Here is a 15,127-nt window from a genome sequence, read left to right on the forward strand (position 1 = left end):
GAATGAGGCTAATTGACAGTGCTAAGAGCGTCCTACTAGTTCTGATTGGTTGCTTTGGTCAGAACGGTGTATTACTTTAACCAGTAATAGTAATTTAGGTAGGAGGTGAAGGAGATTGATTGCCCAAACAATTTTTTTGTCAGGTGGCCCACGATTCCTGGCGGCGCCCCTGACTGTAGTGTGTGAAAAGACTCACTAAAACAACAAAAAGAAACTGCTCTCACTGATACTCGAGTCCTGTGTTCATAGTAAAGAACCTTTCAAAAGAATCTGATCGTTCGTGAACGATCACATTGCTTTTATTTGGGTTTTTTAATTCACGTGACTATTTCTATTCCGCTGGGGAAATCTCGCTGTCTGCGGTTGTAACCGAAGAACGGCTTGAAAAGAGCGCCTACGATGTGCACATCCGCCTAGAGGGCGCAGCGTTCCGCTGTTTGATACAACACTGTCTGGAGGCGGAGGGATCCGCTGGTCAGTACAGCGGTCCTGGCGGCGAATCCGTCCCGCAGGCCTCTGCTGTTGGGGGTCAGTGAAGCTGATTCCTGCTTTCACAGGTATGTCAGGTTCACAAGTAATTTGTACCACTGTTAAAAGTGTTTGTAAGTTCAGGATAGTTTTTTTTTTTTACTAACATTGATTGTATTTTGAGATATTTCTGTGTATTAGAATTGTCTGTTTACTGCCGCTAGCCTGAATGGTAACTTGTTAACAGGAGAAGCAGAAGAGTTGGGAGTTGAATCAGCTAAAGAGAAATTTAGCTTATTATCCACCCACATGAGGAGAGCTGTGAAACTCCAACCAAATGTTAACACAACTGTTTCAGCTTTCATACTAATGACAGTCAACAGTTACGACCCTCTTTCCTCTACAAATGTGCTAACGGTTAACATTTAGAGTAACAGTAGTTAGCATTTAGACTTGCGGGAGTTCATGTAGGGTTACCAACTGACCCGTATTAACCGTCACGTCCCGTATTTTAAACCAAATTCAAGTCGTCTGTACAGGACGCTCTGTTAAGTAATGGACCTAACCACAGGGGCCTCGTTTTATTGGCTAATGCCCATTTTACATCACAGCGCAGCTACTACGTGAGTGACCATCTCACAAACACAAGCTACAGTAATAAACACATGCTAATGTACATTGTACATGGACTAGCAGACCGGCAGAAAGTTTTTGCGTCAAGACTCTAAAAAGAATGGTTCTCCACCATCATTGGGGGTATCTGTACAGGCGATGTCAGGTATCCCGATCGTATTTGTGGAACTAAAATTCACAGATTTCCAAAATCTGAAGCTTGGATCAAAGCTTGTGCACAACCGCATTTGTAGGATCAATAAGAACAAAAGATTGTGTGCTGGTATAAGTATTATTGCTTTGCTTTCTTTGTGTTTAGTGAATGAAAAAAAGAAAGTCAATAATAAACATCCATTATGAAAACCTTTTAGCTAAGTACAGCATAATGGCAGTACCGATACATCTTCTACACCTTGAAGCCTGTCTGTTACACAGTCTTACATTAGCTGAACAGATCCAATATGCAATGTGTACCGTATCTGACATACATTAAATATTTTATTTTACCTGAAAAGGCTTTTTACTAAACTGTAATTGTGTTAGCCACGCTACCATCAGGCCTAGGAACACTCAAACATTTACCAACAACAGAAATCAGGGTTTCAAAAGTAACCCTCAAAACCACGATTGCCCGACTTACCCAGTCTTGCAAGAACAATAGGCGTCAGTGATCTTGTCCACAGCTATATTTATGCTGAGGGTGTGAGGAACTGCTGTTTTCCTCATCGACCTATAGCATTTCACTGTGACGCGCACAATGCGGAGGCATTGCGTGGCTCAAACGTCTTGATGTCATCCAAAAAAGATGTTGGTTCCCCTGTCCATTGTCGTGGCTGATATTTTGTGAAAATCCGGCAGATATGCTAAACTATTCGACTCAGAAATACTCTGCAGAGAGTCAGTCGAAATGAAAGACATCATGTTTATGTAGAAACTAAGCACCGCGAGGCTTTGTTTGTGAGACATGCAGCCATGTGGGATTTTAGAGGGTGTTTCTGGGTGTAGCTTGGTAAGGTCCATTAGCTGCTGTGGATTGTGAACAGCTGGGAGGTACGGAGTCGTCCAGTTCTGGTGTCGAGGGTGGATGACTGAACGTTGAGAATCGCTTGAGGTCGAGGCCGCCAAGGAGTGCAGAGGGCGAGAGGACCACACCCCTTCTAGCTCAGATCTGCTTCTTCCTTGTCCTGAAGACTTTTATTGATACCCCTTGTTTAATCTTATTTTTGCGGACTGCTCTAAGATTTAGAGCTGATTGCAGTGGCGGAGCCAGACTTTTAAAGTTGGGGGAGGGGGGGGGTTAAAGGGGGGCCAGGAATTCCTCTGGGGCGGCAAAATTTTAAAAGTGTGTGTGCACATCTATATATATATTAGGGGTGTAGTGATACAATAATTTCACGATACGATACTCTGGTCACGATACGATATGTATCACAATATTTGTTGAGCGATACAATTCGATACGATTCAGTTCTTTTTTACGATTTTCTGAAAGATTTTAGAAGGACAGTGATTTTAGTGACATTTTGTGTTCCATAGACTTGAATTTACTTAACAGAAAACTGATTAAAAGCACCAACTACACGATACCTGACTCTGATTGGACAGTCTAACAGTCTGCAGCTGGACAAAATGAATCAAAGATGCAGTGAGAGAATTAGTTTCTGTCATTTAATTCATGTGGATTCGACATAAAACTCAAAAGTTTAAACGGTAATCCAGGAGCAGAGTGGGGAGATTATCAGCCTCTGTAGACTCTCAATATGCAAATAATTGCATGTTTTTTCTTTTGGTCACTGTGGCTGCATTTTGGAGTAAAAATGCAGCCACAAATGCAGTCTTTTGGACTATGGGGGGAAAGGCTTTTCTACCTTGGCTCCCGGAGTTAGCCGTGGCTGTAAGCTGCTTTCTTCTAACTGCTAAAGTCGTGGCTCCGCCTCACTGCGTAGTGATCGACTCCCTGCAGCTACGCAGCGCAGCTATTCCCCTGCTTGGATCTCTGAGTAGCTGCCTCTCAGACTGCCAGGATCTCAAAGTTCTCTCAGTCTCTGATACTCTTTGTCTGTTGCTAATAAGAATTGGCTGTTTCTGAGCGGAGTAATTATGCAGAAAAGAGAGGAGGCAGAGGAGACCGATTATTTTTTTCTGAGATTATCTGTCTCATGTTAGGACAGCGAAAGTTTTAAAACGTATGTAGAATTTATTTTTAAATTAGATGCTGCAGCTTTAAATAGAGGTTCGGTGTGAAAGTCACTACCAGGTGGAGCAGAAGCGGCGCTCCGTCTGTGAAATATTACTACCTGTAGTGCGTAGCAGCGGTTCAACAGCAACAACAGAACCAGCGTCTTACATCGCAGCTCGAAGACTTAAATAATGTTGCGGGTTATTTGTTTAGCTTTCTGACCGTCATGCTAATCTTGGTGAGTGTTTGTAGCTGTGCGCTGCTTTACCTGCTATCTGATCCTCCATCTGTCTTTTTTACTGCAGTGAGCCTCGATGTAGCCAAACTCCGTCAAGTATGGCATTGTTTTTATGCCGTATTAGATTCGTCGTGTTGATGCATTGTGACGTGCTTCACCCCATATGCTTCAATTTTCCACCGCAACACGCAAACTTCCCCATTCACTCAGTGCGTTATAGTTCCACATCGCTTAGGATTTGGTGCTGCGCGTTTGCGCAGTGTGAAGGAAACAGGAGACCAGCTGCACAGGCAGGCTGAGAAATGAGATGCAGGTGATCGGTATCGGCAACAAGAGCCAATGATTGCCGATCAACGATCATGCACTTTTTCACGGAAATTGTCAGATTATGATCGGTGGCCGATCGATCGGCACACCTCTAATATATATATATATATATAATATTTTTAAAAAATAGCCAAACTGAATATTTGGTTATTTTTTTAAGCCCCTCTGTCATTTGACAGGTTATAATTAACACCTTTGACTGGTGCACATGGAGTCATGACAGACTTTACGCAAAGAGTTCATCACAGAGGCAACTAAAATCAATCAATAAAAAAATCCTTTCTGAATATCATCTCATGGACTGTGAACTAAATGCGTCTTTCTCACCGGGAGTTGACAGCGTGTTGAAGAGTTATGTACCGGATACCTTGGTTAGGAAGCTCATTGCAAACCTTTAGTTGAAACGGCGCCTTTAACTCCAGTCTCCAGTACAGAACAGAGAAAACTAAAGAGAATGCAACGTAGAGCTATCCATTTACAGTATAAACAGAGGAGCCTGCAGTTTACTTTGAGGAAATAAATTAAGGTGCAGAAGTTAATTAGATCCATGCCCAGTGTGCTACACAACCAATGTGGCCGCTGCGAAGAATTAAACTTAACTCGCCCTGCAGTTTTAACAAATGGAAATGAAGATGTTACCCTCCCGCACCCAGAAGGAGAGCGATGCTCAGAAGGAGCGCGGCAGACGTAACACCTGTCCGTTTTGGAGAAGCGAAACCATGCAAAAAATAAAAAATACATAAAATAAATCCTGGCAAAAACGCACACCTGAACTGTGGACAAGGTTAAAAAAAAAGAACAAAAGGAAAAATCTCGCAGAGTTCAATTATTCGATTTGGGTCAGACAGATCCAACTGTCAATGAACCAGCGCAAGTTTCTCTGCAGATGCGACCAGGAAGAATTTGTGAAGCTGAGCGTTCAGATCTCAGCAAGTGAAGTGCTGGTAATTTAAGTGGAGTCGCTTAATTTCATTTGTTATAAGTTATTGGAGACTCAGTCAGTGGTTTGTGTCACTACGGAGAAAAAGTTAAATGCATTTATCTGCTTTATGTGTGATGGGATCTGGATTCAATTAGGTGAATATTAACACAACTGCATAAAAATGCGGCTAAATAGTCTATGTTAATATGTTTTGACAGGTAATTTGACAGGTAAAAATAGTCCGGGTGGGACCAGAATTATTTGCCTGATGGTGGTTACGGGCTTCCCATGAGTTTACATTTAATGAGCTTGGAGCACACAGAGAAAACCTAAAGAGAATGTTATGATCTACTTATTGTAGTTTAAATAGAGGAATAGCAGCTGACTGTTGAGGGAGGAAAGAAATTAAAGTGCAGATTTGTTAGAAACAAGCGCAGTGCGCTGGGCAATAAATGCGCATAAATGCTCCACGGTTACACTCCAATTAATCACACGACATGACAAACGCCAAATATACAATATATAGTTACACTGCTTAAGTTAATGGTGTTTTAAAAACAAAACCAGTAAAAACTTAAACTAGTTAATATGTCAGATTCTCTCCTCGCGTTCGTCTTCTGTCCAGACTGTGATCAGCTGACCACTTGGTGCGCAGACAGTTTCAACTTTACGCACAGAGAACATCGTGGAGCTCATTATTAATCAGACTAAGAACAATATCTGTCAGAGAATCATCTCTGATCTGGACGCTTTAACGGACCAGAGGCTTTGGAGCGTCCAGCAGCTGATCTGCTTCTGCTGGTTTTTCTCCCGCTGAGGGAAGTGATGCGGGATCAGGAAACGATCAGAGTTCTGCCGTCTGCTAATCACGTCATTTCGTGAAATGTTACCTGATTTCAAAAACGTTCTAGCAGAGAAATACTAAATGTTTCGTTTGATGACTACAAATTGGAAATAAAAAGGTTTTTTTCTTTGACGGACAACAAAAAAACTGTAGCGCAACCTCTGCTCCAACATTGTGGGCCCCTCTTCGGTTTTTTTCTCTTTTTTTTGCGGAGGATCAGTAAATGACTTAGTGGTGTTTTACCATCACCAGGTATGAAGTGCTTTAGCCTTTGAGTTGCACCACAGCGCAGCAACTGAAACATCCAGGAGAACAATTTCAGCTTGTTGTTATGAGTACAAGTATAAAGGAGGCTGGTATCGCGCCTGATATAAATCTATTTATTTATGTCATCACATGGACTTATATAAAGTTTTATACATTTTCTTTTCATGTATTATTGTTTTTCTTCTTTAGATATTAGGTTGGCTCAGAATGATTCCAAATAATGTGCAGGAATGACCTGGTGCTGTTACATGTCAATCATCTGGGGGGGCCAATCAGATGACAGGGGGGGGCACTGCCCCCAGACCTCCCTCTGGCTCCGCCCTTGACTGATTGTATTTTTAAAAATGAATTCATTGTAATAAATTATTGAAAACTTTGACAGGTTGGTTTTTGAAACTGCTTACTCAATCTTCCAATTCGTTACCTCTTTTTAACTTCTAGGTGGCGTTGCTGGCTCATATCACCTTCTACTGAAATTAATGAAACCGCTCGACTTCCCCAAACACACGTTGTGACGTGTTAATGTATTAATAATTAAAGAGTTGTAAAGGCTGAATTGGCATAAATACAGGAAATGCGGGAGCCCTAACATCAAATACAGACAGAAATGATCAAAAGTTAGTCCCTCCTCAGCATGCGTTCTGTGTCCTCCTACGTTTTGCATTTTATTTGTCGATCAAATAAATAGAATTCTTAATTTATTTAGAATAATCATAGCTACTGCAGTGTGTGTAGTACATTACAAAACTAAAGAACGGCTTTTGACTGAAACTGGAGTCGTATGTTCATAGCCGTTCTAAAGAATCGGATTATGGGTGAACAATTATTATTATGCTTTTGTCTTCAATTTGACTATTTATATTCCGAACTCCGACTGCGGTTAACAGACAAGACAGAAGAACGGTGTGAAAAGAACCACACGATGGGTCCGCTGGTCGGCAGACCGCTGTCTGGAGGCGGAGTGATCCGCTGGTCAGTACAGCGGTTCGCTGTTTGATAGAACGCTGTCTGGAGGCGGAGTGATCCGCTGGTCAGTACAGCGGTTCGCTGTTTGATAGAACGCTGTCTGGAGGCGGAGTGATCCGCTGGTCAGTACAGCGGTTCGCTGTTTGATAGAACGCTGTCTGGAGGCGGAGTGATCCGCTGGTCAGTACAGCGGTCCTAACGGCGAATCCGTCCCGGAATCCTCGGCTATGGGGGATCCGAGAAGAAACTGATTTCCGTTTTCAAAGGTGGGTGAAGTTTACCAATAATAGATAGGCACCATTGTTAAGTTCACTAACAATTTTTTACTGACATCGATTATATTTTGAGATATTTCTGTGTATTAGAAGTAACTGTTTGCTGTCACTAGCCTAACTGCTAACTACCGTTAGTGTAGGGTTGCCAATTTAGCGTCTCCAAAATACAGGGCAGTTCAACTGTGACGTCATCACATCGTCTAACTAATCAACATTTAATATTTCTGCTATTTCAATACAAAATAATAGATTAATAGAGGGCTTTAATCAACACAATGCTTTTATAGTTTTCCTTACATCTTTTCAGCTGGTGGTTGGCCTCAGTGAAAAGAAGGATGTTGTTTCTAAAGAAAGATTTCAACTTCAAAGACAGTGTAGATTTAAAAATCAATGGAATACCAACCTGGATTTTTATTCAAAATCATATGACTTGTTTATCTTCAAGCTTTATTTAAACAGCTGGGATAAATCAGATAAGAGGGTATTTCCAAATTTCAAGCTATTTGGAATATTATTGAATGTCTCAAATGAAGTAAAATATTTTGGTCATGTGCTGACAGACCGTCTGTCTGATGATGAGGACATTTACTGACAGGCAAATATCCTTGTCCGCAAGTTTGGATTCTGTTCTGATGAAGTAAAACTGAACTTGTTTAGGTCATATTGTACATCACTGTATACTATGAGAGGCCCAAGGGCCAAAACCTACAAACTCTCTTACATTCACTATCAAACTCTCTTACAGAGTTTGATTGCAACGGAAGTTAACTAAAAATTTTAGTTTCTGATTGGAAATCGTATATCTGAAAAGGAATTCAAACATATGTGGGCAAAATATTCTGTAACCACATATGTGCTACTACCTCTATCAAAATTGCTGACATTTGACATGCAAAAAATCTTTCAGATTACATAAACAATACTTTTCTCACTTCAGGATGACACAGGGACATCTATAAGACCAATTTTAATTGAGGTTGCACATATGTGCTTTACAGGATTTTTTGCCTACACAATATACAGTGGGGCAAAAAAGTATTTAGTCAGCCACCAATTGTGCAAGTTCTCCCACTTAAAAAGATGAGAGAGGCCTGTAATTTTCATCATAGATGTACCTCAACTATGAGAGACAAAAGGGGTATTTTGGCCCATTCCTCCATGCAGATCTTCTCTAGAGCTGTGATGTTCTGGGGCTGTCGCTGGACAACACGGACTATCAACTCCCTCCACAGATTTTCTATGGGGTTGACATCTGGAGACTGGCTAGGCCACTCCAGGACCCTGAAATGCTTCTTACGAAGCCACTCCTTCGTTACCCGGGTGGTGTGTTTGGGATCATCGTCCTGCTGAAAGACCCAGCCACGTTTCACCTTCATTGCCCTTGTTGATGGAAGAAGGTTTTCACTCAAAATGTGACGATACATGGCCCCATTCATTCTTTCCTTTACACGGATCAGTCTTCCTGGTCCCTTGGCAGAAAAACAGCCCTAAAGCATGATGTTTCCACCCCCATGCTTCACAGTAGACATGGTGTTCTTTGGATGCAACTCAGCATTCATTCTCCTCCAAACACGACGAGTAGAGTTTTGACCAAAAAGTTCTACTTTGCTTTCATCTGACCATATGATATTCTCCCAGTCATCTTCTGGATCATCCAAATGCTCTCTAGCAAACTTGAGACGGGCCTTGACATGTACTGGCTTAAGCAGGGGGACACGTCTGGCACTGCAGGTTTGAGTCGCTGGCGGCGTAGTGTGTTACTGATGGTAGCCTTTGTTACTTTGGTCCCAGCTCTCTGCAGGTCATTCACTAGGTTCCCCCGTGTGGTTCTGGATTTTTGCTCACCGTTCTTGTGATCATTTTGACCCAGCTCCCCACGGGGTGTGATCTTGCGTGGAGCCCCAGATCGAGGGAGATTATCAGTGGTCTTGTTCCATTTTCTAATAATTGATCCCACAGTTGATTTCTTTACACCAAGCTGTTTACCTATTGCAGATTCAGTATTCCCAGCCTTGTGCAGGTTTATAATTTTGTTTCGGGTGCCCTTTGACAGCTCTCTAGTTTTGGCCATGGTGGAGTTTAGAGTGTTACTGTTTGAGGTTGTGGACAGGTGTGTTTTATACTGATAACGAGTTCAAATAGGTGCCATTAATACAGGTAACAAGTGGAGGACAGAGGAGCCTCTTACAGAAGAAGTTACACGGCTGTGAGAGCCTGAAATCTTGCTTGTTTGTAGCTGACCAAATACTTATTTTCCACCATATATTGCCAATAGATTCTTTAAAACTCAGAAAATGTGATTTTCTGGATTTTTTTCTCTCCCTTTGTCTCATAGTTGAGGTATATATCTATGATGAAAATTACAGGCCTCTCTCATCTTTTTAAGTGGGAGAACTTGCACAATTGGTGGCTGACTAAATACTTTTTTGCCCCACTGTATAGATTTTTTTTTTCAGATACATAATGTCATTTTGCTAATTAATTAACACAAAGTTTTAACCTCTTATAGCCGCCGGAGAGAAACTTGACATGTGAATCAAACATAAACCGGAGATCCACTTTTATTTTGAAAAGAGAGCGTCATAACTTGTGCTGTAGCGCACATTAAAATCGAGTGCAGGCTGGCTTTACTGTCATTTCCTTAGAGGCGGCTAGCTTTATCCCACTGATAGATGGGGTTTCCGATGTTGGCTGTTGGCTTCTAAACACTTCTGATAATGCTGACATTACTGTAGGAACGCTAACGATGTCATTTAAAATATTAGTTAGCGAATGAAAGAGAGTTTGACAGTACGTGTAAGAGAGTTTGTAGGTTTTTCCCTTGGGGCCTCTCATAGTATACTGCACATTTGTGGTGCAATTTAAAAAAAGCCAGTCTTCAAAGATTGAAGGTGGCTTATAATGATGCATTAAGGCTTCTGTTAAATAAGCCCAGACGGACCAGCGCCAGTGAACTGTTTGTATCTGCTCGCGTCAGGACTTTGATGGCTGCTTTAAGAAAGCTTATGTATAAATTTATTTGTTGTTTAAACGAGTCTAATATCCTACTGTTGACTAACGGTAAATATAGTGCAGTAAAATACTCATCTGTACTTTGGAGACATTGGTATGATTGCCTCCTGAATGGTTAGGAGCCTTTTTTATTGTACTTTTTATTCTTTTATTGTATTTGTTTTCTTTTTTTAATGTAATTTGGACTTTGAGTTTGTTATAAAATCTATCTAAAAAAATCAAAATTGTTCTCATCTCATTAAAATAACATTTTTGAATTAGCCGCGATTTCAGACTGGAAATGTCTTTGCAGATGAGGCACAGCTACATTGCTTTATTTTGTCTAAGTCACTGTTTCTCAACCTTTTTTGGGCCAGCGTCCCCCCCTATCCATAATCCTGCTCCCTTACCGCCCCCCATTTAAGAAATTGAATTGTACTTTGCACTGAATATTATTTAATTGTTAATATTACTTTCACTACTGTTGATGTTTTGATTTTTATGGTTGTTTCTGTATTTATCATGAAAAATAATTTCCCAAAGAACAAAAAAGCCATGTGGATAGAAATTATTTTTACAGGCGTCTACAAAAAAATGTAATGGACATTCAACTTAAAATCGGTAGGCCTAACAGCAGCCAATCAGAGTGGAAAAAATATTCCAATATAATATATATCTTTACAAAATGTTGCCTTTTATCTGAAAACAGTGTCTGTTTATTCTTGCCATACAGTCCTCTGTATTAATTATTGCACAAAAGGTCTTGCCATACCAGTTTATTCCTCTGTATTTAATTGAGATGGTTTATTCTTGAATTTTGTTCTTCATGCATTTTCATTCGGTTTTCTTTGATTAGTATTATCTCTTGGTTTATTGTTGTGTTCTCTTTAGTTTCTTTCCTGATGCTAATTTTATTTTAGCATTTTTATCAGTGGTCCCCAAACTACGGCCCGCGGGCCGGATCAGCGGTAATAGAAAAAGTGTGACGATTGCAGGAGTGCCTAAATGTAAAAATTTATTGTTTTCCAGAAAGCACAATCAAATAACATTCTCTGGGTTCTTCACAGAAAAATTCCAGTAAATAACACTTTTTATGAAATAAATACCGTATTTTCCGGACTATAAGTCGCAGATATCTCTGTCGCTCCAGGTTTTCCACAATGATGCAGCAGCAGTAAAGGGGGATGGACACCCAAAATCTGAGTCATAACAGGTCAATTGAATATCACATTTATTATGGTTCAAAAAGAAAAAGTTGCCAAGTTTAGATTTAACTCAACTGATTACGGTAGTTTCCGAACGGAAACTGTAACAGTAAAAGTGCTGATCCTTCGTGTTGCTACTAGCATGTGCTAAATGAAAATGGGCGCTTTCTTCTTCTTCTTTAGATTTCAACAGCAGCTTGCATCCATTATTGTTGCACTACTGCCATCTACTGGATCCTAATATCTATACCTCAAATTCTCATAATGATCCCAGTATTACTTAAAATACAAAAAATCTTCTTTTTCCCCTCAATGCTATTTAACTGCAGGTGGGAATTGGCATCACTTAACACCAATGATTTGACAATTTTTCTGGAAGATTTTTAAGAAACTCCATTATGCGCAATCACAAAAAAAAAAAAGTGATTTGTTGATTTTGTGTCAATATCCGTGATCACAATCAAACTGGAATTATTGACTAATATAATTTGGCAGTAAGCAGACAAAAAATGCTTTGATTTGGTTAATAAAACAATATTTCAGCTCACAACTGTTATCTTAACTGATATGCAATACCTCAGGAGTGAGGGCCACATAAAAAGCTATGGCGGGCCAGATTTGGCCCCTAGGCCTTCTGTTTGACAGATGTGGTCTAATATATTCATAAAGGTTAGAGTTCCAAACTAAATATTTAAATTGAAAACTAAATATGTTGTTTGCAAACTTAATATTTAGCTTGTGAATTAAATATTTAGTTTGGAACTCCTACATTTATACATTTTGAAAAACATGGTGAAAATATGACTTTGAAAAGTGAATTCCTGCATTTATTTCCTCTGTGACAGGCTAAATAAACTAAAATATTACTGTTACTGTCTTTTAAAAAGTGCAAGAGGAACCTGCCTGCTTTCCTGTGAGGTCATTCAAGGAGATGTTGGACATTTTCTAATCTTTATTATTTTCTCTGTAAAGGATGGGGGAAACCGGTGACAAAGACGTCGATACTACAGTCCCTGTCACCAGTGAACAAAGTCCTCATCAAAGTAAGTGACTCCATATATATATTATATGTTTTTATGAGGACTGAAAAGTAACAATACTATCCAAATGCACTTAATACATTTTCATTTTCTCTGTAAGAAGCTCTTGTGTTTTTTCAGATTAGTGAAGTATAAAAACTCAATGCTGCCTCTACATGTGTGGTTCTGATAGTGGAGATGCAGAGTAGACCAGAACCTACAGATCCGAATGGTCTCATAGATGAATCCCCCTTGGCTTTAGCCTGAGGGATTCAGACTGAACAGTCTGAAGACCAGCAGGTCCAGCTCTGATCCTGACTGATCTTTCCTCACAAAATCCCCTGGTCTTTAATGAACTTCTCCTCTAACAGCGGTTTCTCATCAGCTCTCTTTCATTAGATAACAGTATGAAAACGTTAGCTGCTACGCTAACAATCAGCGGTTACTTCGGGCCAATTTAGCTACATAGGAAATATTTCTCTGTTGTTTAGAAGCTAATTTCTGGCTGCAAAGTCAAGTAATTCTGATCTTTAATCCTTACCTGTGAAAGGTAATGCCAATGAATCCAGTTTGTTTCGTAAAACGGTTGAAATAAGTCCACACAGCACAGGACTTAAGGAGCTCCGGTCCCTTTGCTGCCACATAGAAGATGGCGGTGACATAACGTAGGACTCAGCGCTCCATGAGGCGTCTACGTATTCAGGTCTATGGTTGCGGGAGCTAAAACATCCCTGAACGCTACGGACCGACGCTGTTGTCACGGTTGCCTAGAGACGGACACTACGCAGACGCGGTGAGGTGCTATCAACCCGTGTCCTTTTAAACCATCCTTGACCCGATTCTCCACCATCCTTAGAAGCAAAACCTCTCGTAAAGATACAAACGTGAGAAGGAAGACGCAATCCCAGGCTGAATAATGTTGGTGAGGATGAACACAGGCAATTAAAAGAAAATGTGTCCATTGTGGCGAAGTGTGATACCAGACAGAACAGATCAGGAGAGGAACACAGCAGACTATATAGTCTAAATACCATATATATTAGACTATATGGTAACTTTTTGCTATGATTAAGTTTCTTATTGTGCTTTTATTAGACTATATTGGTTTGATTATTTGATTATTTAATGTGTAATATCAGTCAAAATAATACAAATGATCAATTGAAGTACAAATCATAGATTAGCTTAACAGTAAATACATAAATGCTTCCTACTTGAAAAGGATTTTTAGTGCTTTCTGTATGTTTTATTTTGAAATGTTTACATATTTTATGAATTCATTGTTCAGTGGTCATTAATGCACCAGACACAGACCTGCAGCCCAGGGGCGGTTCTAGATGGGGGCCAACAGGGTACCAAAGAAGTTATACTAAATAAATGTCTTATGTTGATACTCAGTGGTGGAATTAATTTTACCTTCACAATTTGACTTTAACCATGAATTAAAAATTACAGTGCTGCATTTTTAGCTGCTGTATGGAGATAGGATCACACTTTCCATCTGCCAGAGATCTGCAGCCTGGATTTCTGGAGACGCATCTGGCTCTTTGGCTCACTTATTATATCAAATAATGAAATATTGCTGGGTTTTTTTGTTTTGTTTTTTGTTTCATTCTTTTTCAAGTGTTGCCACAAAAAAACACAGACTAACCTGGCCGCTGTGGTAAATATGGTCTAGAACCAGCCTCCAAACCTAACTCCTTATTTATATAAATATTTTGGTAATACTCTATAAAATATCATAATGTTCACATAACGTTTATACTTTTAGTTGTCTGAGGACACATTTTGAATATTAAATCAGGTGTTACGATCAGTTACTCAGTTTACCAAATACTTTTTACACTTGCTTAATTAAACATATTTAAAGTATACTACTCTGATTGGAGTACAGTTTTGGGGTACTCTAACCGACCTCTATGCATGAACGATTGCTATATGGCGGTGTTTTTCAACCTTTTTTGAGCCAAGATACATTGTTTTAATTGAAAAAATCACGAGGCACACCACCAACCAAAAATGTAAACAAAGATACTCTGTAGCTGCCTATATTACACATATAGTCATTCTTATCAAAGTGTCTTGAATAGGAGTCAAATAAACACAAAAATGTATTTTTATCATATTTACATTAATTATTTCAAATTGCACTTAACATGTCCACTTCAAACATACACCTGAACAGAGCCACAACACGACTGTCGTGTGTGATGTATGAATGTAGTAACATTCATGCATCACTAATTTTCTTGTTTTAATGTAAAATGCTCTGTACCTACTGTCATCTAGTGATAATAAAATTACATGATTATGCTGCTAGCCACTACAGCAGAGACACTCAAAGATGGCATTATTTGAAGATAATCAATTCGTTTTCAAAAAATCTTTTAAGACCAATTACCATATTTTCCGGTCTATGAGCGCACCATACTACCCGTACCTTCAAATTTTTTGAACCCGCCCTCCCCCCCTTCTTCCCGGAAACGTACATATATCAGCCGCACCGGACTACACGCCGGTGTTATCTCTGCCGCTCTTGGTTTCCCATAAGGACCCAGCAGAGGGCTGTGTCCTAATAACTGCTGGATATATTAAGGACGTAGTTCTCCGTCTCCAAATCCGGTTTTGTTCACGCTGAGTTTACGTGCAGCGGCTTCATTTCCCTCCTGTACTGCCAGACCGATACTCCTCAACTTAGAAGCTGCATCATATGAGTTTGAAAACATTTCTCTGTTGTGCCTGCTGCTAGCATGGCTGCTAGCATGTGCTTGTTCTAAATGAAAATTAGCGCATTCTTCTTTGATTTCCAATTTT

General features: G+C 39.9%; 1 protein-coding gene across 2 annotated transcripts in view; it reads left to right on the forward strand.

The window, feature by feature from the left end:
- The first annotated feature begins 408 nt into the window (after positions 1–408).
- The window catches only part of LOC103477713 (dromaiocalcin-1-like), a 30,696-nt gene continuing 15,977 nt past the window's right edge, over positions 409–15,127 (forward strand). The window contains exons 1-2 of one of the 2 annotated variants that reach the window (XM_081616943.1): positions 409–557; positions 12,267–12,337. In XM_081616943.1, the coding sequence (XP_081473069.1) occupies positions 12,268–12,337 (70 nt within the window). In that variant the 5' untranslated portion in view covers positions 409–557; position 12,267. Of the gene's footprint in view, positions 558–6,934; positions 7,090–12,266; positions 12,338–15,127 lie in introns of those variants that run through there. The other variant, XM_081616942.1, reaches the window with a different exon arrangement.

The sequence above is a fragment of the Poecilia reticulata genome, chromosome 16, assembly GCF_904066995.2.
Source record: "Poecilia reticulata chromosome 16, P_reticulata-male-v2, whole genome shotgun sequence".
Classification (NCBI taxonomy): Eukaryota; Metazoa; Chordata; class Actinopteri; order Cyprinodontiformes; family Poeciliidae; genus Poecilia; species Poecilia reticulata.